This window comes from Brassica rapa, chromosome A01, assembly GCF_000309985.2.
Source record: "Brassica rapa cultivar Chiifu-401-42 chromosome A01, CAAS_Brap_v3.01, whole genome shotgun sequence".
NCBI classification, from domain to species: domain Eukaryota; kingdom Viridiplantae; phylum Streptophyta; class Magnoliopsida; order Brassicales; family Brassicaceae; genus Brassica; species Brassica rapa.
In genome coordinates, this window is record NC_024795.2 from 1,787,889 (window position 1) to 1,814,770 (window position 26,882).

Genomic DNA, 26,882 nt, shown 5'->3' on the forward strand with positions numbered 1-26,882 from the left:
TTGAAACTACCGACCAAAGGGTCCATGCATGGAACTGTGGTCCTTCTATTGTACGTCTCTATGTAGCAGATTATATAAAGTAAGAACTTGAAGTTATAAGATCAAAGTCAGTATATTATGTGTGCACGCTATTATGTGTTGTTAATCATGTTATCACCAGTCTAAAATTAAAACATTTTATGCTTGTAAAATGGTCTGCGTTTTGTGTTGCTTTGCCAAGGAGAATCACTTTACTATTTAGATGAGATAGAAAATCTCTGGTCATGATAGAGGATATACAAAATATAACTATAAAGTATTAGCTATTACAGTTTGCCACATACTTACAAAAAGTCTATGCGACTATGCCACCTTACATGGACCAAAATCATTCTAAGTAAGTAGTGGTGGTGGTCTCTCACATCATTAAAAATTACATAATCTTGTTTTATAGAGAAACCCATTTTTTATAGACTAATTCCAAAACAGCCTCCAATGTAATGAAGCAAGTTGTTAAAATTACACAACACTAGAGATAATGCTAAAAAAAGTAGGTTTACATTTTACCTAAGTCTTCTCTACCACTTTGGCTGCCAAATTTGACTTGGTCTGTTTTAGTAATAGCTTCACCTGTTTCTTCTTCAACCAACTCTTTACTCTTTCTCAATTCAAGAACCTTCCTGTGAAGATTTGAGTGTATCTCATTAGAGAACGTCGGACTATCCGCCGGTCTGTATTCCGGACATAGCCTACCGGACTTGAACCGAACTCCACATGCGTTACATAAGGTCTTTGGACCGACCGGACCGGTTCTCCACTGAGGTGTGGTGTTTGTGCCACAATGGCTGCATCTTCGTTGAAACACAATGACCGGTTCTTGTTTCTTCTTCTTCCTCCACTGCTGCTCTCCTGCTGCATGTTGGTTGGTTGAAACGAGTGGCCAGACCCTGTCGCCGGTTAAGCTGTTCCTAGGCCGTTTGGTTCTTGGTTTAACCGGAACTCGAGATGAGAAGTTTGGTTTTGTTTTGAGGGTTTGTGTGAAGAGAAGTGAGACTTCTTGTGATGAACAATCATCAACTACACGAGATACCCATTCAAGCTCTTCAACATCTCCATCCTAAAAAAAAATCAGAAAATAATAAATAAAAATTCAACTAAATTTTCTTTAATTACAAGAAAAAGGCATTTAAATTTACCGGCAAAGAAGGAAGTTGATCAAAAATGCAAGGCTGTGAACTATTGTTACAACAATCTTGTTCTTGTTCTTCTTGTGAAGAAGAAATAGAGACCAGTTCTTCTTCTTCTTCTTGAACTTCTGAGAAATCGAGGAAACACTCAACGGAGAAATCTTCAGCAGAAGAAGTTCTGCTTAGTTCCTCAGACACGATCACTTGATGTTTGATAGCTTCTCCTCTTAGACTTGCCTTTAGGGCTCTAGCTTCTGTCCACAGCTCCATTCACTCTTTCTTTCTTTCTTTCGTACACACATACATACAAAAATCTTTTAAGTTTCAACACTTGACATGGTCTTACTTCTCAATATTACAACAACCATGAACCATACATATAACATAGCAAAAAAGTAGCTAAAGAAAGCTAAACTTTATGATATACAAAACCGTCTGCGCATGCAAACTTTTTTTGTTAAATTAGAAAGAGAGAGATATGTGCAGGGATATGCTTATCATAATTCTTTACCTGATAAAGATGAAAAGCTGAGAGAAGGCGAAGAAACAGAGGGGGAGAGATAGATAGATAAATAAGCAAAGTAAGAGGGGCACTGAAATTAAAGGAAAATTCTTGAATGGGTTAAAAGGTGAAACAGAGACTTTGTGTTTTGTGTGTGATGTGCTTCCAATTCCTAAAGTTAAAGCTCTTTTTTTTCTTAATGGTTTACAGTTTGTGGAATATTACAAAATCTTCTTTCATGTATGATTCTTAGGATTGGAGTTTGGGAGAATCAATGCTTTGCGTCTTCTTTATTTGCCTCTTCATTTTGGTGTAAGATGATGTGTCCTTTTATTTCTTAAAAATCAGGGTTAAGTCTAATCCATTTTTAATAAATAAAATCATCCATTGAGCCATCGCTTTTATTTCTATAGTAATTACACTATTTAGCACATGACCGTAGACTAAACAAACCAAGACTGAACAATTAGCGTCATACTCTGGGCTCCATTCATCAAACTACTGCCCATATCCATAACTTGGTTTTATCTGTAAAGCTCTTCCCAAGGTAGTGTTAGTATTGTATCTGGTTTCTTTTTAGCCTCTGAATTTTCACATTATGTCTACAAAACATGTTATAAATTGTATTTTTTGTATATATTTGGTTTGTTTGAGTAAATATTAAGAATTCATTAAAATAGTATATAAATTGGTATGGCTATCTCTAAAAAATAATTTATTATTTGCAGCTTTGGTTGTTGCTGCTACTCTATTTAGTTAATTACTTGTTCTTAGATTCTGTTTTTCCTAAAGTAACAAAAATGAAGAAAACGTTATGATTTTTTTTTTCATTTTCTTTGGACCAAATCAAAGAGTTCTGTACGTGGATGTTTGGCTTGGGCTTATCTTGCGTCAGAAAATTGATAAGTCAGGTCCGTTTCACATTATTCAATACACTTTGATTGAATTCTTGAGTTTTATAATATAACTATTTTAAATTTTAAAAATTATTATGTAAAGGGTTATATCATTGCCAATTTAGCTTGATCTTGTCAAAAGAGTTGACCATACTTTCTTACGAAATGCTGCTTACTATTAAAACGGTCGAAATGTTATTTCAATTTTTTTTCTTAATATAGTACAATATAAATTTAAATCAAAGAACACAGTTCTTAAAAATCAAATTCAATTTAAACACTTCTTCAACCCCAAAACAGCATATATAAAAGTTCACTAAAGGAAACATAATTTAAGTTTTTTCAACAATAAAAAGTTCTTTAACACACCACTACGCAAAAGAGAAGAAGCAGAAGAAGAGTGTGGATTGTGGTAGTGATGGGAATGAAGAAGATACAAACCACCGTTGGAGTGGAGTTCACCAAAGCGACCACTATAGCCAACTTCCTTTAACAATCTTTTTTTTTATAAAATAATACATGTCATTATAAAGTATTTTCCTTTCAATTATGCAGTCTTTCATTCTTAGTTTATGTTTAAGAAACTGAATTAATATAATCATCGCCAAATATTAAGTCAGAATCTTATTAAAACTGAGGTGTCCTAATTTGGAATCTTTTTTTTTTGGTTTTATGAACGAGTAGTTACGATCACTTAGTTTGGTACTGATTTTTTTTTTGCCAACTTTGGGTGGTGGTGTTATACTTATATTCGTATACTTCTTTATACAAATTCATGTATCTTTAACCTTTTTTTTCCGAAAGCTAGTGTATGCCAATGGCTGGTTTACATTTTTGGGAAAATAAGAGGCAAAACGTAAGATAATGTCAATAAGAAAAGAGGGAACAGGCTGGTATGGTGAGAAGCGACGATAGTGGAATGGGGGCAAAAAGTGAACGTGTCACATTTTCCTCTTACTCTACTCCATTTGCATCATCGCCCTTTTTCTGCTTTTTTGTTTAGTATGTTTTTATCACATTAAGGTAATGGAACAGCTTCAAATCTGTGTATGAAATGCAAGTAGTTCTCGAGTTAGTGATCTTTTTTTCTTTGATAAAGTAGTGTGTTCAAAGTACTAAGTCTCTATTCACCGTAAGTAGTGTAGATGATGTTTTAGAAAATTGTTTGAGTTTCAAAATAGAGCATCCGTTCAAAAAACGAGTTCAAAACCAGTCACCCACTGAATTAGAGTTTCTCTAAACAAAAAAGAACTCCACAACAATGGCGACATAAACATTAGTTTTTTTTTCCAACGAAAAAGAAACAAATCTATAATCCTCTAAGCACCGATGATTTCAGTTGGCTCTTCAGCCGTTGCCTCATCAGCTGGCCTGTCTACCTTCACACCAACATCCTCTGCTGTGTAGTCTCCATGCACCTAATAACAAACAGAACAAAAAAAAGTAAGATTCAACTCCTTTCATAGTCAAGACCAAGACATTAATGTGAGATTTCAAAACTCACCTCCATGAGCTTTCCAAGGTCAAACTTGGGAGCCTTGAGGATCTTGACTTTACGGATGAACACGTTCTGCAACGGGTAGATGCTTTGAACGGCCTTCTCAATATCTCTCCCGATGGACTCAGGGATGAACTTGGCCACAAGCTCCTTAAGGTCACAAGACGAAGCCTCCTTCACCATGATTTCACTCATCTTCCTGCGGATCTAAAACAATCCCAACAAAACCATATGTCAACAACAGGAGCCATCTTAAGCATATGGTTTTGATAAATGTTAACGTTACCTGGCGGATTTGGCTGGACTGAGCATAACAAGTACGCTTGACCTGGTTAGCACGCCTCTTGGTGAAACCAATACAGAACAACCTCAAGGTGTAGCTGTCAGTGGTCTTCACATCGACATGGGCTTCAATCAACGTCTGCCACTTTTTCACCAACGACCTCAGCTTGTCGGTTGTGAAGTCCATACCCTACAAAGAATGTTTTACATTGTTCAACTACTTGCAAAAAAAAAAATCAAAACTTTTGTAAGATAGTAAGTTACTACAACATACCCAGAACTGGGTCAAGACATTCCTGCCCTGGACATCTTCAGCTCTGAGACGAATCTTCCTGTAAGAGTGATCCTCATCACCTTGGAGATCAGCTAGTGAAACCTCAAAAACTCTATGTTTCAACCCCTCAGAGGCAATCTGAAACCACACACACACGAATCACAATGCAACCAACCAAAAAGCTAATTCCTTTCTCGACTAATCTCTATCAATATTAAAGTAAATTACCTTGGTACCCTGAGTCCTAGAAACAAGAGTCTTGCCAACATTTCTCTGTTTGAAGTTAGAGGGAGCCTTGATGTCATACCAATCCTTCTTGGAGAAAGGATCAACACTGCATCATCAAGTTACAAACTTTAACTCAAACATAACTAAAAAAATGAAAACTTTTTAATCAGAGGGATAATGATAATGTTTTTTTACTTACATCTTCTTCTTGCCTCCTTTACGACCCTTGGAGATCCTCTTGTTCTTCCTATAGAATGAGAGAGAGATTCAGATACAGTAAGGTGGGTAAGAGAGGTAGAGAGAGGAGCATTACCCGACAGCCATGGTTATGGATCTTCAGAAGGTGCTGACGACTAGAGGATGATGAAGAAGCGGCTTCAACAACTGAGATAGAAAGACCTAAATATATTAGGGCTTCTAGTTTTATATATGTATCTAAGGTTTCGCACGGCCCAGCTTTGTTTCCCCTCGCTTTTTTAAATAAACTTATAGCTACTGGATTTGACTTGCAAGCCCAATGGGCCTTAATAACCCAATACACCAACTCTTGAGACCTTCGGTCTAACACAGAGACTCTCTTTGTTTATTTAAAAATAAACTTATAGATACTGGATTTTATTCGCAAGCCCACTGGGCCTTAATAGTCCAGTACACTAACTTTTGGAAACTTCCTTCTGAAACAGAGACTTTACTTGATTTTATTTTTAGTGTATAAAGAATTCGAAAGCAGAGAAATAAATTTATTGGGGGAGGCCAACGCGATTTCGCGATTTCGAATCTCCGAGCTCGTAATCGGAGGGGGAACTCGAAGGAGAAAGAGCTGCGATCAGATTTGAGAAATGGATGCGATACGGAAACAAGCGAGCAGGCTGAGGGAACAAGTCGCGAGACAGCAGCAGGTCAAAATGAAAATTTTCAAACTTTATCTTCCCCCTTTGTTTAGATCCCGTTTCTTAGATTGCCCATTTGTATTTATCTGGTTCTGTTGGTTTCTGGTGAATCAAATGACGAAAGGAGCTACCTTTTTTATTTTTGGATCGATAAGTCTTTGACTTAATGAGCAATGGATTCGATGTGAGATTGGGATTGTTTCAGTCTTCTGCATAATTTGGTATTTGGTTTGATGATGTCTTGATCTTAAGTTATTGATGATTTTTTTTTTTGATTATCTTGGTTTTATAGATATTAGCACCTGAATGTAGAAATGATGTAGCCACGGAGAGTTACATATAACATCTCCTGCTTTTGATGTTATGCTTTTTGTTTGATGCTTGTGTTTCAAACTATGTTAATGTTGTTTTGTTGGCTAAGTAGTGTGCATTGACTTAGTTTTGTGGAATTTAATGGTTTAAGGCTGTGTTCAAGCAATTTGGAGGAGGAGGACACGGCTCTGGTTTATCGGATAATGCTGAGCTTCATCAGCATCAGAAACTTGAGAAGCTTTACATATCCACCCGTGCTGCCAAGGTTATTTTTCTTCTAAAGCCTTTGACTATTTGAAGTTTTGTACGCTATGAATTTGGACTCATGCGTTCTTTATTTTTTTCAGCATTACCAAAGAGATATTGTTCGTGGGGTGGAAGGTTATATAGTCACCGGATCCAAACAAGTTGAAATAGGTGATTTGTTTCCCCTTGAGTGTTGACTAAAAGTATCTTATAATGTCTGTTATATACGTAGATTTTCTGGAAGAATTTTTCACTCATTTATTGTTCCTCAGGGACGAAACTGTCTGAGGATAGCAGGAAATATGGTTCAGAAAACACATGTACAAATGGTAACGTCTTGACTAGGGCTGCACTCAGCTATGGCCGTGCTCGTGCACAGATGGAGAAAGAGCGTGGGAATATGTTGAAGGCTCTCGGCACACAGGTTTGTCTTTCTCATCTTCCATCAAGTCATATATTTTGCATAATTTCATGTTATATAACTACACAAAGAATTACTTTCCTGCCATGGTTAATGGAATGACTTCTTGCTTTAGCTGGATTTTTTACATGTATCTATAGATGATCCTTTAAGTCTATTAGATTCATGATGTTTGCTTCCTTCTTCCTTTATTGCAATTTAGCTACTACAATCACATCTCAATCTGGATCTTTAATCTGAAACTTTTAGGTTGCTGAGCCATTACGAGCAATGGTCATGGGAGCTCCGTTGGAGGATGCTAGACATCTTGCTCAACGTTATGACAGAATTCGCCAAGAAGCTGAAGCTCAGGTACCATGAAGCATTTTGATTGTCTTTCATAGGAATGTGTGTGTTTACTCATGCACTCGCTTTAAATCTTAACAGGCGACAGAAGTTGCCAGACGCCAAGCAAAGGCGAGGGAGTCACAAGGCCATCCTGACATCTTGACGAAACTAGAATCTGCAGAAGCGAAACTTCAAGACCTAAAAGCAAATATGACAACATTGGGGAAGGAAGCCGCTTCTGCTTTATCTTCCGTTGAGGATCAACAGCAAAAATTGACTCTTGAACGGCTTATTTCAATGGTAGCGTGTGATTAGTTACAAGCTCCCTTTTTAGGTTAACTTTGAATTTACTTACCTAAATGCACTTCTTTATCTCAAGGTTGAATCTGAACGTGCCTACCATCAAAGAGTCCTCCAAATACTTGATCAGCTCGAAGGAGAGGTTGGTGACTGTTCATTAGTAACAGTCAGTACATAAGTATATTAGTCAACTAAGGGCAAAATTGAACATTGTTTGAACGTACAGATGGTATCTGAGAGGCAACGTATTGAAGCCCCCACTACTCCCTCCTCAAATGCAGACAATATGCCGCCACCTCCATCGTATGAGGAAGCGAATGGAGTGTTTGCATCTCACATGCATGACACATCAACAGATAGCATGGGTTACTTCTTAGGAGAGGTATGCTACTCAGCCTTGAAAGACTACATGTAGATTTCTTAGGAGAGGTATGCTAATCTCTTTGATAAAACATTTTTCAGGTCTTGTTCCCATATCACGGTGTGACAGATGTCGAGCTGAGCTTAACAGCTGGTGAATACGTTGTTGTTAGAAAGGTTTGACAGTAAACCCAACAATGTCTCCTTTACGTTTAACCGATACAGTTTTTCAGGATTGATTGTATGATGATAATACATTTGTCTGGTTGATGATCAATGTCAGGTTACAGGCAACGGATGGGCAGAAGGTGAATGCAAAGGCAAAGCGGGTTGGTTCCCTTATGAGTACATCGAAAGAAGGGAACGAGTTCTTGCTAGCAAAGTCTCTGAAGTCTTTTGAGAAAATTGGAAGGTAACGTTGTGGTTCCCTTTGCTGGTTATGGAACTGATTTTGGTTTTGTAGAAGAGTTGTGTGTGTTATGTGTGTTATGTGGAAAGAGAAAAAAAAGATTCACCAGAAGTCCATGTTCATGAGGATAAAGAGCTGATGCAAGAGTTCTGTGATTTTGTGAATCTGATAATGATGCCCAGTTGAACAAGAGTTCAATTTTTATGTATTATCTCAATATTGGATTTGGATCCATGTCTTTTGCATTTGATGTTAATGCCTATATTCATATGTGAATACATTTCCTTTTTTTTTTTGGATTTTATCTGTTGCAATTGTCCAGTTACTCTCACATAGTGATTCTTTTTTCAAATATTGATTTTACAAATTTCTGGTTCATGTTGTGTTTGTACATTCAGTGTCATACTTAACATTAACATACACAAGGGAAAGATTACATGAAGAAAGGCAAGTTTTTCAAACTGTATCTGATAAAACAAGAAAAAGAAGGTACTGAGTAAATACAATCTCATGCATTCAGAGCAAAAGAAGTCCTCTAAAAGGACTGACAAGAAAAGAGAGTTTGATAAAATCTTGGAGGAACCAAGATATTATGTTCATCATGTTCTCAGGATCTCGAGTTGACTAAGTTAAAGAGTCAGTCACTTGCGTTAATATGTGTGTGTTTTAGATACGCTAAAACTAGTAAGGCCAGTAGGGGAACAAGCATTAAAAACTGCAAGTTCCGTATACAGAGAAGGTTCATCAGTAAACTATGCTATTAGAGGTTATATATTTATTTTGATGAAAACATGATTAAATTAACTTACCAAGAGAGCCTTTGATTGTGTTTCGTCGTTAACATAAGATTTTCTAACCAGAAAAAAAGAGAGAGATAAGATTAATTAGAACTTCAAATAAGAAGAAAAGAAACCAAGAAGAAAAAGTCAGAAAAGACTTTCTCAAAGTCGTTGAAGTGTTTTCATGGCATTTGGATCGTTCTTGTCCACCTATTAAACAATATACAAACCAACATAAACACGAAATATACTAATATATTCGAGAAATTTCCTGCAAATATCAAATTCAAACGAGAAGATGATCAAGATCACGTAGCACAGGAAAATATACCTTTGTTTTTAGCATGCAAGAAAAATCATAGAATGCACCATAGACATCACCCATTGTCTTTGTGCGATCAATCACTTTGGCAATTAGACCTAATTACAACAGAAACAAATCTTTTGTCAGTATATCAGTTGACTCACAGACTAATGTGTTTTAAAGATTGCATGAGCAAGCTCGAGATTTAAAAAACATCTTACCTCGCCTCAGTTTCACGGCACCTCTAAATACTTGTACATTGTTATAGCACAATGCAAGTGTTCCCATCGCCACAATCTGATAAAAATAAAATATATTCAATATCAATGCAGAGGAGAAAACAATATTCAAACATCTCAACGAGATCTTTTAAAGTAAAGGTAACATTATTATCTAACCTGAGGGATGGCACAAGACTTAAATATTGCAGGATCACGCAATCCAGCCATAGATTTCAAACAATCTTCAACATGAATCAATGCATTAGTGACCATTTCATTCAAGCACTGCACTGCTTTTGTTGATTTCTCCTCATTTTTTAAGTCCTGCATTGGCATTTTTATAAGATTTAAAAAAGAGATCTGTGTAGATGAGAGCTTGAGAGTGAGATGTAAGCACCTCGAGCTTGTCAACATACTTTCCCCAAATCTCACGAGGCCAAAACATGCGCGGTTTTGGTATCTCATTAATGTCTTCAAGGTAATCTTTGATAATGTTTGTTTTCTAGCAAATAAGACAACAGTTTCTTTTAACCAAAATATTACAAAAATATATAAAAAAAAATGTAGTGTTACAAAAAGAAAAAGATATAAAAAAATGTCATATTGTGATGCTGATACATACTTGGAGAAATAAACCTGTAGAATTGGAAATCTGCTGCCAGTCTGGAGTCAGTGTTTCTAATCCTGAAGTGAGCAAGAGTTTTGACAAACCTAAACCCACAAGTCCAGCAGCATAATGGCAGTATTCATCATAATCATCAACCGTTTCAACCTGTCCATACCAAAATCCACTTCTAGCTCTTAACATACTAAGTTAATCATTGAAAGACTTGTAAGTTGTAACTGAAACGAACAACATTAAAAATTACAAAGAGTCTTTGTATCACAAACCTCCTTGGAAATGAATTTGGCCATTCCTGCACCCATTCTTTTAGTTATATCTTCAATAGCTTCTTGATACCTTTAATATAAGTTAAGAAAACAACATAATATTTTTTTATATGGCCGGAAAGAGATTCTAAAAATTCAGTAGAACTAAATAACTAACTAACCCTTCTTCAAGTTCCAGAAAAGCTGCAGAAACATGGTGAAACTGGTCCATTAGAACCTTGTACTCCTTTGTACCACCTAAAATCGATTTAAGAGTAGATTAAGTAAAAAATAAACATCTGCAACTGAAAAATATTAAGATGTGTAAGAGGCTCTTCTTACTTACATGTAAAATGCCAGTCACGATCGTATATATGACGGTGGAAAGCTAGCAAAATAGGCACCTTGATCTCGATTGGTATGCTTGTGTCATCCTCTGTAGTAATAACAACAAAAGAGTAGATGATAGTAATCTTTTGCCATTGAAAAAAGAAAGATGGAAAATCAAAAGATGAAGGACTAACCAACAGTATCAAGAGCACGGAGAATCAAGTAGAACACACACACCTAATAACAAAAAAAAATGAATAGAAAAATGGTTAAAATGTTACTGTACCTTAAAATGTAAGCATTGCTGTATATAGAAAGAAAGATTTCCACAGGAAAAGTTAGTTGGACAAATAAAGTTTAAACTCTACAATAAATCTACGTACGGCGTCGCGAAGCTCGGTGCCTAATTGTTGAATAACAAGAGAGAAGCTTCTAGAAACTTTTTGGAGCAATGAGTAACAGACAGCCAAGTGTGGATCATCAAGAGGGATCTGATTTTGAGCTTTCATAATAGCAAGTTTCAACCTTAAGAGTGGATAAATCTCATCAGGGTGTCTCAGAATTGTACTCAAGCTTCCCATCTTTACAAACTCTAGTCAAAAACAGGGGAAGAAGAATGGCGGATTCGTTGGGGGGAACAAAACAGCAAAGTTTATGTAATGAAAAATGTAAGACTCCTAACGTGCCACGGTGATACATGTATTATTGGGGCCAACTATGTTCTGTTTTGGCATTTAAAAAGGCTTTGCTTGCCGCGTGCCTCACGCGAAACGTTGAAAATAAAAGATGTAAGCTTGATATTTTCTTTTCTCTTTTATATTCTCAGAGAGATTTAACATTGTTTGCCGACATAGTATGGAGCAAATTGTTGTGGGATAGTAAGGGAGGGGGACCAGTTCACACTGTTGTAACTCTCTCTTACTGTGATTTAGGGTATGACTGGTTTTCCCGCTACCACCCGCAAACGCAGCTTTTGCGGTTGGTAGCGGTTGCTGGCGTTTTGCAACAATCGTTCAAACCGTTCTAAACCGCTCCAAAGCGCTCCAAATCTGAACCTCATAAATTCTGGTTCCAAGCGTTTGCGGTTGCGGACGTTTGCGGGAGGACAAAAAAAATTATTTTTTTTCCAAAACAATATAAATACAAAATAAAAAAAATTCAATAAAAAATTAAATTGAAATTATAAAAATGCTTAAATATATCAATTAAATTTTAATTAATATTATAAAACTTTAAAATAAAAATATTTTCTATATTTTTAAAAAAAATTAAACTATAACTTTCTAATATAAATTTTATATTTATTATAATATTATTATTTTTGATATTTTTATATTGTATAAAATGTAAATCTTGTTAATTTATTATTTAACTGCTGCTGCATTTGGTAGTTAACCAGTCATAAGTATCCTGCAAACGCACCAATTTCTAACCGCAGAACCAGTCGTACAAATCTCTTAAAACCGCTAGAAACCGCAACCACCCGCATCCGCAAACTCCCGCAACCGCAACCGCAACCGCTGCGGTTGAACCAGTCAGGCCCTTATAAACCCAATATTTGATTCGAGTCACTTGGTTCACACAAAAAATATTTGATTTGAGTCAAATCTATTAATTTTTCTACATATTGGTGCCATAACATTATTTAATTCATAGTTGAGAACTCGTATAACATCTGTTTTCTTGATTGTTTTTTTCTACTCGTTGCATTTGGAGTTTTTTGGTTGCAAGTAATCAAACCTTGGATCCATTTGGACGAAAATGATTAGAGATCTATTAAACATGACAAAAGAAAGAACCAAAAAAAGGAAAAAGAATGTTTGGTCACAAAAAGCAAACACAAAGGAGAAAAATAGAAATGCGCACGTTTATTACACCTACAGAAAAGATAAGATAACTAAAATAGAATCCATGGTGGTTTAGAGGATCAAACCAAGTTTAAACTCTCTTGTTCTGGAAAACAATCTTGAATAGGATTTTAGTTTCTAAGGAAAGAGAGTGGCGTGAATAAAAATGGAACCTACGAAGAATCACACTGTCCACACTGATCACTCAGTTTGCTCTGAGATATGCAAAGACTATGGCCAGTAGAATCACAAGCATCACAATCTGCATTTTCCGGTAGAGAAAGAGGGATGATGATGACCATTAGTAATGTATCTATTAAAACAAGAGAGAAATAGATACTTCTAATGAAAAGGGAAGGGAATATGTAACTTACATAGACATTGGATTGTCCTTCGTCATTAACATAAGATTTTCTGAGCAAGAGAGAAAAGGATTCATCAGAAACCCAGCCAAAAATATAAAGATTATGTTCCTTTTATTCTACTCTGATATTAATCTAATAGGATGAGAAGACAAGAAGAAGAAAATTATGCACCTCTTTTGAAGGACTCCAGTGTCTTTGCAGACTTTCTCCACGGCTTCAAGTCGGTTTAGCGTGTTACTGGCATTTGGATCGTTCTTGTCGACCTATGTAGATTAAAATAAAATACTAATTCTATTATCCTCTTCTTAGAGCAGAGCAGAGTGAAAAGTCAAATAACAGAAGATGAGCTAATGACATACCTTTGTTTTTAGCATGCAAGAAAAATCATAGAAAGCACCATAGACATCAGCCATTGTCTTTGTGCGATCAATGACTTTAGCAGTTAGACCTAAACAATTGAAAGTTGTTCAACAATATTTCAGACGAGATTTCTTGCAACACGTTCTCAAGTTTGTTGATGAAAAATATAAGGCTTAAGATCTAAATGATATGATGATGTAAAAAGGTGTGCAAACCAAATTCAAGATAGAACATCTTACCTCGCCTCAGCTTCACGACTCCTCTAAATAATTGTACATTGTTATAGCATAGTGCAAGTGTTCCAATCGCCATGATCTGATCAAAGAAAACACATCCAAGCAAAGAGATATTAATGCAGGTTTCGTTTTACATGGAAAAACAAGAAAAATAATTCTCAATAAGAAGTAGATAACTCTAAAGTAAAGTTTTAGTTAGGAAAACTAATTAATCTGACCTGAGGGATAGCACAGAACCGAAATATAGAAGGATCACGCAACGCAGCCATGTACTTCAAACAATCTTCAATATGCGTCAACGCATTGGTGACCATTTCATTCAAGCAGTTCACTGCTTTCGTTGAGTTCTCCTCATATTTTAAGTCCTACATTGGGATATATAGTTCACCATAAAAGGAAGAACACTGTTAGAAAATGGTCAATATGGCCATATGGGTAACATCCAACCTGAGACGAGAGGTTGAGAAATGGTATTATTCACCTCTAGCTTGTCAGCATATTTGCCCCAAATCTTACGAGGCCAGAACATGCGAGACTTTGGTATCTCATTAATGTCCTCAAGATAATCTCTAATAATGTTTGTTTTCTGCAAATAAGATCAAATGTTATGATCTATGAATTATTTGAAATTGTCAAAGATGACAAAAAACTTGAGAAAGAAACACTGTACGTGTCATAATACATTGTTGTACCTGAAGAAACAAACCCATTGAATTGGAAATATGATCCCAATCTGGAGTCAGAACTTCTGATCCTGAAGCGAGAAAGAGTTTAGACAGACCTAAACCCACAAGCCCAGCAACATAGTGGCAGTACTCATCGTAGTCATCAACAGTTTCTACCTGCGTGTAACAGGGAAAACTGGATTAGTACACAAATCATTTCAGTTCTTCACGAAACACGACAATAAGTGTTGATATTTTAGAGATTCTAAATGAAACTGAGAGCAACGAAGATGATTGTATGACAAACCTCCTGGCAGATAAACTTGGCCATTCCTGCACCCATTCTTTTGGTTATTTCCTCGATAGCCTCTTGATACCTTCATATACCAAGGTATAAATTTGCGAGAAAGCAGATTAGACTTCAACAAATTCAGTAACTCAATCAATAAACGTGAAACAACATGAAAAAAAAAAACTATAAGCCAGAACAGAAGTGTGAGGGAAAACATCAGAACTAACCCTTTGTCAAGTTCCAAAAATGCTGCAGAAACATGGTGAAATTGGTCCATCAAAACCTTGTACTCCTTCGTACCACCTATAATTAAAAAAAAAAAAGAGTAAAATCTGTAAGTTAAACAGTAAAAATATTAATAGCATATGAAAGATAAAGATTAAAAGACTCGATAAACTTGCATGAATAGTGCCAGTCAGTATTGTATATGTGACGGTGGAAAGCAATCAGGATGGGCAGCTTTTCATCAGTTGGTATGCTTGTGTCATCCTCTATAATACCAAAAAAATATATAAAATATTAACCGCAGGAGCATGACTAATGAAGACGGATCTAATATGACTAAGGAATGTTTTACGAAACACTAACCGACAGTATCAAGAGCTCGAAGAACCAAGTAGAATACACACACCTATACAAAAAAAAACAAAACAAAAGGCAACTGAATATGAGATACTGACAAATTGGACAGAAAGTATCTTGATAGGCATGTGAAAGGAATCAAGATACGTGGAAAAGTTATAAACAACTTAAAACATTCTTCTATGCGTCACACGTCCCTCTAAAGCCTCAAATGTGGTAACAAACGTATATAAGAAACAAATAGATTCCTAGTTATGCAGCTCAGTATTCTAAAAATCGCAACTAAGCATTCAAAAAATTGGTCTAAGCACCCGCTTAAACATTAATCTTCTATGGCCATGCTCTTTTATCTATGGCGCGACCTGTGAGACTGGTTGTTCGTTTTGCTGTCGCTGCGACCAGTCACAGATTGTTAGCCCCATTTTTTACCAATTGAGCCAGACTTCATTAAAAAAATTATATTAAAAGAAATCATTGCTTCATCTAGTATTTTAGTTCGTTTTGTTGTCGCATGCGATTGGTCGTTTTGATGTTGCGTGATCAGTCGTAGGTTCCGATTCAAGTCGCCCGAAAAAACAGCGACTAAGACTTAACAAAATTTTGATCACAACAAGTAAACTTAGTCGCAGGTGGAGCGTGACACGTAAACACGAACATGGCCTATAAAGGTGCCTAATAACCGACTAGCGAGCTCAAGTTATAATCTAAAAACTAATTTACACCAATCTGCAGAACTAAGTTCTAACATATAATCCTCCCCATGGGTACATCCAATGTACTGAATAAACAAATGATCGAAAACATGAACAATAAATGCGTTGACTGACCAAGCAACAACGCATACATATACATACACTCACACACGTGTAACCGATCGAGAGAAGAAATACGTACAGCGTTACGAAGCTCGGGACGTAGCTGCTGGATAACGAGCGAGAAGCTACGAGAAACCTTGTGGAGCATTGAGTAGCAGAAACCCCAGTGTGGCTCAGGCGGGATCTGCTTCTCCGCTCTCTCGATCGCTCGCTTCATCTTCAGGAGAGGGTATATATCATCCGGATACCTCAGTAACGTCCCCAAGCTCCCCATCGTTTCAGAGGTCACAACGATCTCCTTTTCGACGGCGTCTCAGTGACAATAACAATGTATGATTCGTTGGCGAACGCAAACGCAAACGCAAACGCAACGACTTGTTTCCTGCGACGATCTGAGATTCAGAGACGGTTTAAGAAAATGGGAGAAAATGCAGGAGTCCTCTCACCTGCGATTTGGATCGATCTGATTCGTCCAGGGAATATTCTAATTTACGATTTTTTTTTAAATGGTTTAGTTTATTCATTCATCGATGAAAACGAAGGACTCTTTGCTTTCCTAGAGCTACAACTCACAAGGAGGGTTCACATTTTTTATGTTTATTCGAAGAATAAAAAAACTTGTTGGCATGAAAATGATGAGTGCAGGAAGAAACGGGCCCTTTTGCTTACGGTATTGTATAAGCTAGACCAAAGCCGACAAGAAAATCATACTTGTAAAGAAGAAGAATGTGTGATGGACTTGGGCTTACTATAAACCTATTCATTTATAAAGCCAAGGCCCAACAAGAAAGTTCAAGTCATTTTGTGATATTATAAAATGTTTTTCTTTGTTAAAATATGTAGTGGTTTTAATTTAAGAAAAGTGTGAAGAAAATATAATTGGAAATTTTTGAGTTTAATTTGCAAACAAAATTATAAACGATCAAATTATATAAAAGCCAAAAAAGATATTCTTTCTGTTGAATCAGAAATGGTATATTCGTAATTCGTACCATTAGTGGATGAGATCGAATTACAGTTCCAGTTACTAATTTTTTACACCGGCAACTCTGATACCACGCTGACATGGCACAAGAAAGACGACGTGGCGAAATATAATTGGCTTCAATTACGTATCCTCCACAGTTGAAACTACCAATCGCCACACGTTAACACACGGTGGTTCTCTCCGCTTTTGCTTCTATTAAAGGAGGTAACTTCCTCATTAGAAAAAAATCAATCAAAACAGATTAAAATTAAAAATCAAAAGAAAACTAATCTCGAAGAAATGGCGAATCGATCCAGGGTTATCACCATGTCTCCTCTCGTTCTCAACCACGAAGACGATCTCGATCTCGATCTCGACCTCTGGGAAGTTGTTAACCCCTCCGACGGCGAGTACTCCGACGATTCCTTCTCCGTCGACAGTCTCTCCGACGATGACGTCATATCTCTTGACGACGACGCTTCCTTTGTCATCTCTCCGCCGCCTCAGACTCTCCCTGTGACTGACGTTGGCGAACTCCCCGCGGATCTGGATCTCGACGGTGCCGGCGATGACGATGTCGTTCGCGATCAAGTCGACGATAAGCACCTTCGATGGGCTCAGCGGCGGATGGTGCTTCTCCGCGGAGGTTCCACCTATTCATTTGGTATTACGTTGGGAGATTACGCTAATCGCGGTGGTTGTTACGACGACGGCGGCGACAGCGATCACGTTGTTGACGACGGCGATTCCTACGACGATTCGTATGATCTCGACGAGGAGCTGGTGCCGCGTAGCGTGTGCAAGAAGCTGGGGAGGCAGAGGATGAGGAAACTGGGGAAACGAGCGATCGCGAAGGTCTTGACCTCAAAGACGTCTCCGTATTCGCACTTGAAGCCTGGTTGCGTTCGCGGTAAGCATGGTGGTCTCGGCCTCAAGTTCAAGTGCTGATCGTGGTGGATTCCAAAGTTTCGTTCTCGATGCTTTCTTCAATAATCAAGATCCTTAGTCTTAGTCCGGTTTAGAATTTCATCAGTTTCTTGGTTGGTTGATGTGTAAATGGTAGTTCAATTGCTTTGTCATTTGATTCTTAAGTAAATCTGATTCCTCTGAAACTTTCATTGTACATGAATCGCATCTTTTATCAGAGGTCATCAGATCTTGCATTGCATTTTTAACTAATGTTGGATTCAAATGGATAATCTGAGTGAAGGTTATCTAATCATTATGTTTGGTGGTGGTTAATCTGGTTATCTTTGTGGGCTTGTTAAACTTGTGAACGTTGCTTGCTCGAAGAGTCATTCTCGTAGGATGTACGCATCACTCGACATGTGGGTGGTTGAGGTTTGAGATAAATGTCTGAGTAATAAATTGTCTTGAAAAGCATCTTTTAAAAACTTGTACTGTTGCAATGTGAGCATGAACGTAGCTTTCTTGATACGATGCTTCTAAAAATTTATGGCTGTTAGTCAATGTGAGCCTGATACGTCCCAGACTCAGACTGCTCTGCTCGGTTAAATAAAACATACTAAAACGATTAATGACGCAATGAAGAACTTGTAATCCGAATGTGGATACCAATAAATCTGATTTCTTTGAAAATTTATCTCAAAATTAAGAATATTCTGGCCGGAATCCGAATAGTTGGTGGATGTTCTTAAACGAAATAAAAATTCACATTTTAAAAAAGTTTTTGCAAATCTAAATCACATTATCTGGGATATATAATCAAAATCACAACTTATAGTTCAAATTATCTGGGCCATATAAATTTGGTTACGACGAATCAGTGGCCTCATAAATATAATATAGCCCATGGAATAAGCAAGGCATGCCGTTTCTAATGAAATAAAACGGCACGTTGTTTAGATTTTCCCCATGGATATAGAATGTGGATAGGGGTGATGAAACTCACACAAACACCAGCTTAAAACCTTCCTCTTCTTCTTCTCCGTGTGACCTCAGTTTTCAATGACGGTGAAGATAAGGCTCGCGCGTTTCGGTTGCAAACACCGACCCTTCTATCGTGTAGTCGCCGCGGATGACAAATCGAGGAGGGACGGCAAACAAATCGAGGTGTTAGGGTTTTATGATCCACTCCAAGGTTCCAATCATCTTCTTATTTTACCTTCCTCAGTCATTTTCTATGTCTATGCTTACATGAATTTACTTTTGTAATCTGTTCAGGGAAGGAGGATGCGAACAGAGTGAGCCTCAAATTCGACAGAATCAAGTATGATTCCACCTTCTTCATTTTTCCTGTTTCTGTGTATATTTAGTATTATTAAAATGTGATAATTTGATATGGATGAAACAGCCTTGACACTATCTAGATAATTTGATGCATTAGATTGTATACTCTCTAATGTAACAAGTAACAACCATGAGATGAGTAACAACCATAAGATGAGTAAGATGTGATAATTTGTTATGGATGAAACAGCCTTGACACCATCTAAGATAATTTGATGCATTAGATTGTATACTCTCTAATGTGATGACATTAAAGTTCTTAACTCTTTGTATCTTAGTTCTTTTGTCTCTACACCTAATGCATCATTCACTAGGAGTGTCTCTGTTTTTCCTTTAATATAATTTTCTCTAGTCATGGATAACTATCATCTTCCCTTTGATCTATTGCAAGTTTACCATGAGCCTTTGATTTTTTTTTTTTTTTTTTGCTTTGTCTGATTGCAAATTGTATCTTCCAAAGCGCAGATGTTGGAAGAAATTGATTCTCTCTTGCATTTGCATATGATTTATCTCTGATCTCTTGCCCTCTGTCTGCAGGTACTGGTTATCTGTTGGGGCTCAACCAACGGACTCGGTCGAAAACATGCTTTTCAGGGCCGGTTTGATTCCTCCAAAGTCTATGGTTGTCAGAGGTTCCAAGAACGGACAGCAGTCCACGAACCAACATGTTTCACCCATTACAGGTGAGATCTTGAACTAAGGAGTGTGGGTGTTATGAGCAAAGAGCTAAGCTTTGTGTGTCTATGTCAAAGGAGTTTTATGTTTTTTTTTTTGTCAAACAAGGAGTTTTATGTTATGTTTGTTTTTTTTTTTTGTATTCTGGACAAAGAAGTTTGGTGAAATTTTCATTATGGGTTTGTAGCATACTATGATCAATTGGGCTTTGGTAATATAAGCCCATATTTTTCTTAAATTGGATATAATCCCATAATAGAAAATATTATTTTGATTTTGGAAAAATGTTCAAGTCTTGCCAAATGAGAAAAGGATGTTTAGTTTTTGCTCTTATGAAAAGATAATTTTAAGCGTATACAGAGCAAAAATTGGGGTAAGCATCTGCAGAGAAAAGGAAAGGCTCTTCTTAGAGCTCTCAAGATTAGAAAAAATAGAAAAATAACAAAAAAATGAAAGAAAAGAGAGCAGCTCATTTGTGTAAGGTTTCAAACTGGTTTATAAATGCGTATGTGAGTTTATGGAAGCCGATGGTGGAAGAATATACGAGGATGAAGATCGAGCTCATGAGTTTCTGCAAGACCAGACTAATTAAACCGGATCATGGCATGGTCTAGGGTGGTTAGATGGACGGTGGGGGGGGGGGGGGGGGGGGGGGGGGAGTTCAAGATTAGTGGTGGTACGCAGTGTGTTTTTGACTCTAGGGCTTCAAATTTCGCAATGTATGGTCTTGCAGTGAGGCGTACAAGTTACAACAGATTTTCCGGGGTGGATATTTACGAGCATGCCATCCCCGGAGCTGAACTAGAGTATGTGAACCCTGGGAGTCACCAAAACAGGATAGGCTCTTCACAGTTGATGCATGATTTTGTATCTTGAAGAAGAAAGCAATGGATGGGGGATGAATAAAGAGTAAGTGTGAGTGATGTTATGCTCAGTCTCAATTCTGTAGTTGAAGAAAGTTGGTCAGAGAAAAAGTTTTTTTTTTTAATTATTTGTATAAAGAAAACATTCTTTTCTGTAAGAAAATATAAGTGAGGTTAGGTCACCCGGGACCAAATACAATATGGGTGGAATGAATTTTGAGAACTGCAAGAGGCGAACATTAATCCTGGTTTCCTGTAATTAAACGCATGCGGTATGGTATTAACTAATGTTTGTTTAGAGGTAGAATTGAGCTAATATTTTACAAAAAAAATATTTAAGTCTATTTTTTTGTTTTTAATTTGGAAGGGATGAACGTAAACAATGTGTATCCCTTTTAGATGTTAAATTATATTAAGATACTGATTTTCAAAGAAACTGATTTTCGCCAAAATTAGTTGATAAAACAAATTGCATAATTCATATAAAACATTTATAATTCATTAAAAGCAATTTGAGTAGATTTATCTATTATTTAATATATATATTTTTGTGAATAAATTGCTTATATATACACGTTTATATCAAGACGTTTATTTTTGTGTTTCAGCATATTAAAGCAGAAGATATTCCATGGTTTATTTATTTTGGTACAACAATATAACAATCATGAGATTTAGAACTCTAGTGGAAGCTTCCAAAAAAAAAAACAATTGAAAATACATAGTGACTTAGTAAACGAATATATCTCCTTAATGACTTATCACCCATTAATTGCAATGTTGCATGATAACCAAGCCATATATTGTAGTGATGAAAAGTAACATGCATTTTCACCAATTTCACACCTCAAAGACTATAGAATCGCTTACTACATAACATATCTTCAAACTTAAATGATAACTTGCAGTGTTAGTCTTTAGGTATATATATATCATACATCTCACAAAGTCGACATCTATATAGTTGCTCCATAATATGAATCATGATCAGTTGGGGATAAGCTTGAAAGGAGGCCTGACGAGCCTTGGTGTAGGACTAAAGTGACCATAGTCTCTTGAATTCATCCTCAGTATTCTCTCATGTTCATGTATCCTTCTTTCCACCAACTGTCCACATATAGAACATACTCTTATTCACCAACGTATCATCCTAGTAGTAATTCTTGAAATCTTCTAATTAATTCTTGAAACATATTTTGCTTTAGGAATAATAACCATATATATACAAGGCATGGTAGTTGGCAACTATAAACGACTAACCTCCTGATTATTGTCGTCTTGGCTATAGATTAGAATGGATGGTCGGCCTACCAAAAAAAAATGAAGAGATTTGTTTAGAAAATGCACATGTGCAGCACAAGTATTAATCTTACTTTCTAAAATAGTGAGCAGTTAATACGCACACGAAGCTGCTGTGAAAAGCTGCAAACGAAGTATATATAAATATGGCCCTGTTCGTTTGTACATCTGGAAGATGCATCCAGATGATCCATCTAGATGTCTTATCTAGATGCTCCATCTGGGTGTTGTTCGTTTCTTCATTTCGTCCATGCATCCAGATGAATCATCTGAATGCAACTATGTTCGTTTGTTTTTCACTTTTTAACTTCCATCTGCATCCAGGTGGACTTGTTAATAAAATGACTAAAATATAATTTTTACGTTTCGGCGAAAAAATAGCATTTTTACGGTTTTGGCCGAAAATATTTTTGCGGTTTTTGAGGAAATATGTATTTTTCGCGAAAAAGTGCATTTTATGGTTTTGGCGGAAAAATATGTTTTATGGGTTTGGCGGAAAAATACGTTTTTGCGGTTTGGACGGAAAAAGTGTGTTTTGAAGTTTTGGCGCAAAAAGTGTTTTTGACGGGAAAAGTTTTTTTTCACGATTTTGGCGGGAAAAGTTATTTTTGCGGTTTTGGTGGGAAAATACATTTTTCCAGTTTTGGCGGGAAAATATATTTTTCCGGTTTTGGCGGGAAAATACATTTTTTCGGTTTTGGCGAAAAAATACATTTTTTCGGTTTTGGCGGGAAAATACATTTTTCCGGTTTTGGCGGGAAAATGCGCATTTCCGGTTTTTGCGGGAAAATGCGTTTTTCCGGTTTTGGCGGGAAAATAAGTTTTTTCTGGTTTTGGCGGAAAAATACATTTTCCGGTTTTGGCGGGAAAATGCGTTTTTTCCGGTTTTGGCGGGAAAATATGTTTTCCGGTTTTGGCGGGAAAATGCATTTTTCCGGTTTTGGCGGGAAATTTTCGTTTTCTGGTTTTGGCGGTAAAATATATTTTTTCCGGTTTTTGCGGGAAAACACATTTTTCCGGTTTTGGCAGAAAATGCGTTTTTTCAAAGCGGGAAAATACATTTTCCGATTTTGCGGGAAATACGTTTTTCCGGTTTTGGCGGGAAAATGCGTTTTTCGGTTTTGGTGGACAAATTCAGTTTTCTGGTTTTGGCGGGAAAATTCTGTTTTCCAGTTTTGGCGGGAAAATTTCATTTTCTGGTTTTGGCGGAAAAATTGTGTTTTTCGTTTTTGGCGGGAAAACTGTGTTTTTCAATTTTGGCGGGAAAATGCATTTTCCGGTTTTGGTGGGAAAATTCTGTTTTCTTGTTTTGGCGGGAAAATTCCGTTTTCCGGTTTTGGCGAGAAAATTGTGTTTTTCGGTTTTGGCGAAAAAATGCGTTTTTTTTTTGTTTTGGCGAGAAAATGCGATGTTTCCGGTTTTGGCGGGAAAATGCTTTTTTGCGGTTTTGGCCAGAAAATGCTTTTGGAGTTTTGGTAGGAATATGCGTTTTTGGTCGAAAAGTGTGGTTTTACTGGTTTAGCCGAAAAATGTGTTTTAATGAAAATGTGTGTTTTATGTTTTTTTGCGGAAAAATGCATCTTGCGGTTTTGGCAGGAAAGTGTGTTTTTCCGTTTTTGCGAGAAAATGAATTTTTGTGTTATAGTGAAAAAAAGTATATGCAAAAATATAGAATTTACGGTTTGAAAATAATATTTTGATTTTAAAATGTCATTTTTGTCATTTATCATTTTGGACTGAACTAGATGCATCTGCATCGAGATGCACCATCAAGACTCACCTTCATTTGGGTGAGAATTTGAGATGAGTTTTTAAAAATTCAGCTGGGTGATCCATCTGGATGTAGCATTATAATGCACTAAACGAACATCAATTTGCATCTTCACCCAGATGGATCACCTGGGTGAGCAAACGAACAGGGCCTATGTAGAACGAGGGGTAAGAAACAACCTGCAGAAGAGAGAGCAAAAGCTGAAACAAGAAGAAAGACGAAAGCTAGTTTCTTCATTAGTGGCAGTAAACCCATCTTCTCCTTTTCTCTATGAAAAAGGCAAGTTTATGAACGTGTTTGATGTGCTCTTAGCCTCTTACACACCTTGCAAAAAAAGAGAAGCTCATGCGTCTAGCTTACCACTATATATAAATCTGTAAGGAAATAACACTGACAAGTTAACTCCGCTTTATATAAAAAATAACCTTTAGAGGTTATTTTGTGTGTTAATAATGAGATTGCACTTGTTATAAAAACTTTAAAATGGCACTATTTGGTTTATCCATCATCTTATTATTAATGCAGATATCTCCTAATGCTTTTTGAGTTTATTTATTAATTGTTCATGGAAATGGTGGGATTGAAGAAAAAGTTGAAAGGAGACCACTTTCCTGTTGTTGGCCACAATAAGTCTAAAGAAGTTAGTGGATTAATTATTTAATATGAGTAGATTTATTTTTTAAATTGTAGGAAAGCAACATTCGAATGAATCCATAAGTCAATTACCAAACCATCATAAATTCACAATGTTATAGAATCCTTGAAGACTAGAGGTATCGGTCAATCATGACGCCTAGAAATTGGGGTATTACCATCATGGCATCATCTATATCCGATATTATTTACGTGCTAAAGAAAAAGAAAGCATTTTCAGTTCGTCAAAATCTATTTTTCATCGGATTTTCTGAGTATATTGTAAAGAGTCATACATCTTTTAAGATAAATAATTAAATTAGTATATGCAAAGTGTCAAATTCAAATGGATTGCTGGTTGAGATCAAGGGAAGAGAACAAAGTTGTTTGAACTTTGCTTTAATGGATTGATTCGTCACTATAATAAATTCTCGACGTATTTTCTTATGGTTTCACTTAAAGTAGGATGTAAAGATAATGTAGTGGATGATGACCATACTCTCACCATTCTGAATTTCAGTTTTTGTCACAAATATTTTACTGAACTAGTAAGTATGAATGCACATCCTTTAAGAGGAACACACAACAAACCCTGTTTATTACTATATCTTTATCGTTTAACTCTAAATTAGATGAGTTTTTCCTTCCCACTCGGACCAAAGAAATTTATAGAGTTTGACCCTTCACGACAGGCCCAAGCTAGTGGCTGGATTATTTAATATGAGTAGCACTAGCTTCATTGTTTAATTTGGAGATAGGCAACAACTATAACTCTATTGGCTAATCACCATAATGGTAGAATCCTCGAAGGCTAGGTATTCAATATCGGCCAAACATCAAGCCTTATTTTTCTTATAATACAAAAATTTCATTGTTGTCAGTAATAACAAAAATGTAAATTTAGAGATATCGAAAGTTTCAATCTAGCTTTTCTTGGAACGCAAGTTTCGAGACTAATGCACAATCCAGAATGTTTAATGACTAAGGATGTGATTCAAAGAAGATGTTATTGAGACGAAAATTTTCAGATTGCTACTGAGGATATGAAGAAACGTTCTTTCATATAGAAATCTATAATACAAGGTAGTGACGAAAAACAAATCAAAGAGTTGATCCTCTAAATGGTAAACAGCACCTTAGAGGAGGATGATCTCTGGTACTTTGGCGACAGGAAAAACCTTAAAAGAAGGTATATGAAGAAAGAACCTTGTATATTAATGTAGATGGTGTCAAAAAGAAAGAGAGTTATTAAACACATATATTCTTTGATTGTTTATATGTTCAAGCAACTTGAAGAGCGTCAGGAATTTGAATTGCTATCCTCTTTGATTCACTGAGCGACACCGGAGGTAGAAAGAGGTAATATCCTCAGACATTGCACCACCTATATCATCAACCACTTAAAGCATTTGAGGCAGCTCCCAACTTGGTGGTATGTTTATAAGTTAGGAGCCCAATTTTGGAATATGATATCTGTACCCCTGGATAGAGGCCCATTCAATGTTGATGTTATGTAGGCCAATTAATCTATAACTTTATACATTTGTTGAGGATTCAGAAGCCCTGAAAGCCTATAATCAATCTGTTGTGAGAAATTTGACAAAAATAACCTAATAAGTCTTAATAAAAAAATAATCCTAATCTAAAACATTTAGATCAGTTAGACCTATAAACAATGATGATGAAAGATATCAAGGAAAAAAAGTTAACAAAGATTATCGAAAGGAAAAATTGTCTTTAAATCACCATCACCTTCGTAGCATGATTTGATAATATGGTCAATTGTTGGGGCTCATTGAAGGACTAATCAAATTTGGAAAGTCGCTTACGGAACTCTGATGATATTTTTGCCCTAATTTATCATACTAATATAGTTTGTTTTATTTTTTATCATACTAATATAGTTGATGACGACAAGTTATGATTTGGACAACCTTTTGAATACCTAACCTTTGCAATACGAGAAAATTGCATGATACTAGGTGACAAAAGACTAACTTCGTGTCGCCTGTGAGCTATAACAACTAGAAACGTTTTTTTATCACCTCTTTATTTTGGAGGGTTTTGTTTCCTCCTTTTCTTTAATCCTAAAGCTTTTTCTTCATTCCTTCCTTATTACACTCTATTTATCCTTATTCTAACCAAAGTATATATATGATATATAATTATATATGAATCTTTTAAGATTGACGGAATCTTGAAGAATACCCGGGGGAAAATTTGTTGTTACCCGGATAAATTTGTGTAAACAGTTTGGCGTATTTTTAGCTATAATGTAGATCAAAATGAAGATGTTTAACGTTTAGTTTGACCCATCGATACAAGATCGGAAAAGTAATGGAAGTGAGTAGTGACGCACCAAAAATTTAGCGCTTTAAGTATAGAGGAAAAGCTTTTGTGGGATTAAGTAAAATAGATCAAGTTTGATTAAGCGCGCAAACCAACCCATAATCTCTGCTACCAAAATGCCTTTATACTGTAGAAGACAATAGTACTCTACAAGTGCGGAGATAGATCGCCGGCAATTATTAAAATTTCGATCAACGGAAAAAAATAGAACGGTGAGAAGACACTTTAGTTAAGAAGTAGCCAACTCAAAATTGATTATGAACTCTACTCTTCACATTGATTCTAACTCCACAAAACG

General features: G+C 36.3%; 8 protein-coding genes across 10 annotated transcripts; 3 read left to right on the forward strand and 5 right to left on the reverse strand.

Annotated features, from left to right (window-relative positions):
• Positions 1 to 269: 269 nt before the first annotated feature.
• On the reverse strand, positions 270 to 3,339 carry LOC103835559 (GATA transcription factor 3). Of its 3 annotated transcripts, none has more exons than XM_009111937.3 (3): positions 1,678 to 3,339; positions 1,176 to 1,449; positions 270 to 1,096 (listed from the first exon to the last, which is right to left on the reverse strand). In XM_009111937.3, the coding sequence occupies exons 2-3, from the start codon at positions 1,434 to 1,436 to the stop codon at positions 536 to 538; spliced, it is 822 nt and encodes a 273-aa protein (XP_009110185.1). In that variant the 5' UTR covers positions 1,437 to 1,449; positions 1,678 to 3,339; the 3' UTR covers positions 270 to 535. The 3 variants fall into 3 exon arrangements, with proteins under 3 accessions (XP_009110185.1, XP_009110121.1, XP_033142404.1); XM_009111873.3 differs by having other exon boundaries at positions 1,176 to 1,453; positions 1,678 to 3,338; XM_033286513.1 differs by having other exon boundaries at positions 1,176 to 3,338.
• A 362-nt stretch (positions 3,340 to 3,701) lies between these two features.
• LOC103835819 (40S ribosomal protein S3a-2) lies at positions 3,702 to 5,310 on the reverse strand. The gene is made up of 7 exons (XM_009112037.3): positions 5,160 to 5,310; positions 5,046 to 5,093; positions 4,847 to 4,952; positions 4,619 to 4,756; positions 4,349 to 4,534; positions 4,069 to 4,269; positions 3,702 to 3,982 (listed from the first exon to the last, which is right to left on the reverse strand). Exons 1-7 carry the CDS (start codon positions 5,168 to 5,170, stop codon positions 3,884 to 3,886), a joined length of 789 nt encoding a protein of 262 aa, XP_009110285.2. The 5' UTR covers positions 5,171 to 5,310; the 3' UTR covers positions 3,702 to 3,883.
• Positions 5,311 to 5,529: 219 nt separating this feature from the next.
• Positions 5,530 to 8,465, forward strand: LOC103835912 (SH3 domain-containing protein 2). Its single transcript, XM_009112146.3, has 10 exons — positions 5,530 to 5,745; positions 6,200 to 6,313; positions 6,396 to 6,465; positions 6,567 to 6,718; positions 6,965 to 7,066; positions 7,142 to 7,342; positions 7,422 to 7,484; positions 7,569 to 7,724; positions 7,805 to 7,879; positions 7,986 to 8,465. Exons 1-10 carry the CDS (start codon positions 5,686 to 5,688, stop codon positions 8,100 to 8,102), a joined length of 1,110 nt encoding a protein of 369 aa, XP_009110394.1. The 5' UTR covers positions 5,530 to 5,685; the 3' UTR covers positions 8,103 to 8,465.
• A 46-nt stretch (positions 8,466 to 8,511) lies between these two features.
• On the reverse strand, positions 8,512 to 11,196 carry LOC103836007 (inactive squalene synthase 2). The gene is made up of 13 exons (XM_033286507.1): positions 10,999 to 11,196; positions 10,810 to 10,852; positions 10,632 to 10,721; positions 10,468 to 10,543; positions 10,307 to 10,376; positions 10,038 to 10,187; positions 9,813 to 9,917; positions 9,593 to 9,739; positions 9,416 to 9,491; positions 9,222 to 9,310; positions 9,045 to 9,100; positions 8,921 to 8,968; positions 8,512 to 8,826 (listed from the first exon to the last, which is right to left on the reverse strand). The coding sequence occupies exons 1-11, from the start codon at positions 11,194 to 11,196 to the stop codon at positions 9,053 to 9,055; spliced, it is 1,092 nt and encodes a 363-aa protein (XP_033142398.1). The 3' UTR covers positions 8,512 to 8,826; positions 8,921 to 8,968; positions 9,045 to 9,052.
• A 1,169-nt stretch (positions 11,197 to 12,365) lies between these two features.
• Positions 12,366 to 16,464, reverse strand: LOC103836099 (squalene synthase 1). The gene is made up of 14 exons (XM_009112432.3): positions 16,224 to 16,464; positions 15,857 to 16,159; positions 14,969 to 15,011; positions 14,782 to 14,871; positions 14,608 to 14,683; positions 14,396 to 14,465; positions 14,116 to 14,265; positions 13,905 to 14,009; positions 13,642 to 13,788; positions 13,427 to 13,502; positions 13,187 to 13,275; positions 12,999 to 13,090; positions 12,837 to 12,876; positions 12,366 to 12,724 (listed from the first exon to the last, which is right to left on the reverse strand). Exons 2-14 carry the CDS (start codon positions 16,049 to 16,051, stop codon positions 12,668 to 12,670), a joined length of 1,230 nt encoding a protein of 409 aa, XP_009110680.1. The 5' UTR covers positions 16,052 to 16,159; positions 16,224 to 16,464; the 3' UTR covers positions 12,366 to 12,667.
• A 435-nt stretch (positions 16,465 to 16,899) lies between these two features.
• On the forward strand, positions 16,900 to 17,966 carry LOC103836256. The gene has a single exon (XM_009112530.3). The coding sequence runs from the start codon at positions 17,045 to 17,047 to the stop codon at positions 17,690 to 17,692; it is 648 nt and encodes a 215-aa protein (XP_009110778.1). The 5' UTR covers positions 16,900 to 17,044; the 3' UTR covers positions 17,693 to 17,966.
• A 619-nt stretch (positions 17,967 to 18,585) lies between these two features.
• Positions 18,586 to 19,989, forward strand: LOC103836333 (30S ribosomal protein S16-1, chloroplastic). The gene is made up of 4 exons (XM_033286544.1): positions 18,586 to 18,845; positions 18,929 to 18,974; positions 19,532 to 19,745; positions 19,778 to 19,989. The coding sequence occupies exons 1-3, from the start codon at positions 18,713 to 18,715 to the stop codon at positions 19,692 to 19,694; spliced, it is 342 nt and encodes a 113-aa protein (XP_033142435.1). The 5' UTR covers positions 18,586 to 18,712; the 3' UTR covers positions 19,695 to 19,745; positions 19,778 to 19,989.
• Positions 19,990 to 20,891: 902 nt separating this feature from the next.
• Positions 20,892 to 24,030, reverse strand: LOC103836428 (protein CASPARIAN STRIP INTEGRITY FACTOR 2-like). The gene is made up of 3 exons (XM_009112718.3): positions 23,782 to 24,030; positions 21,793 to 21,839; positions 20,892 to 21,639 (listed from the first exon to the last, which is right to left on the reverse strand). The coding sequence occupies exons 1-3, from the start codon at positions 23,855 to 23,857 to the stop codon at positions 21,520 to 21,522; spliced, it is 243 nt and encodes an 80-aa protein (XP_009110966.1). The 5' UTR covers positions 23,858 to 24,030; the 3' UTR covers positions 20,892 to 21,519.
• Between the last annotated feature and the right edge of the window lie 2,852 nt (positions 24,031 to 26,882).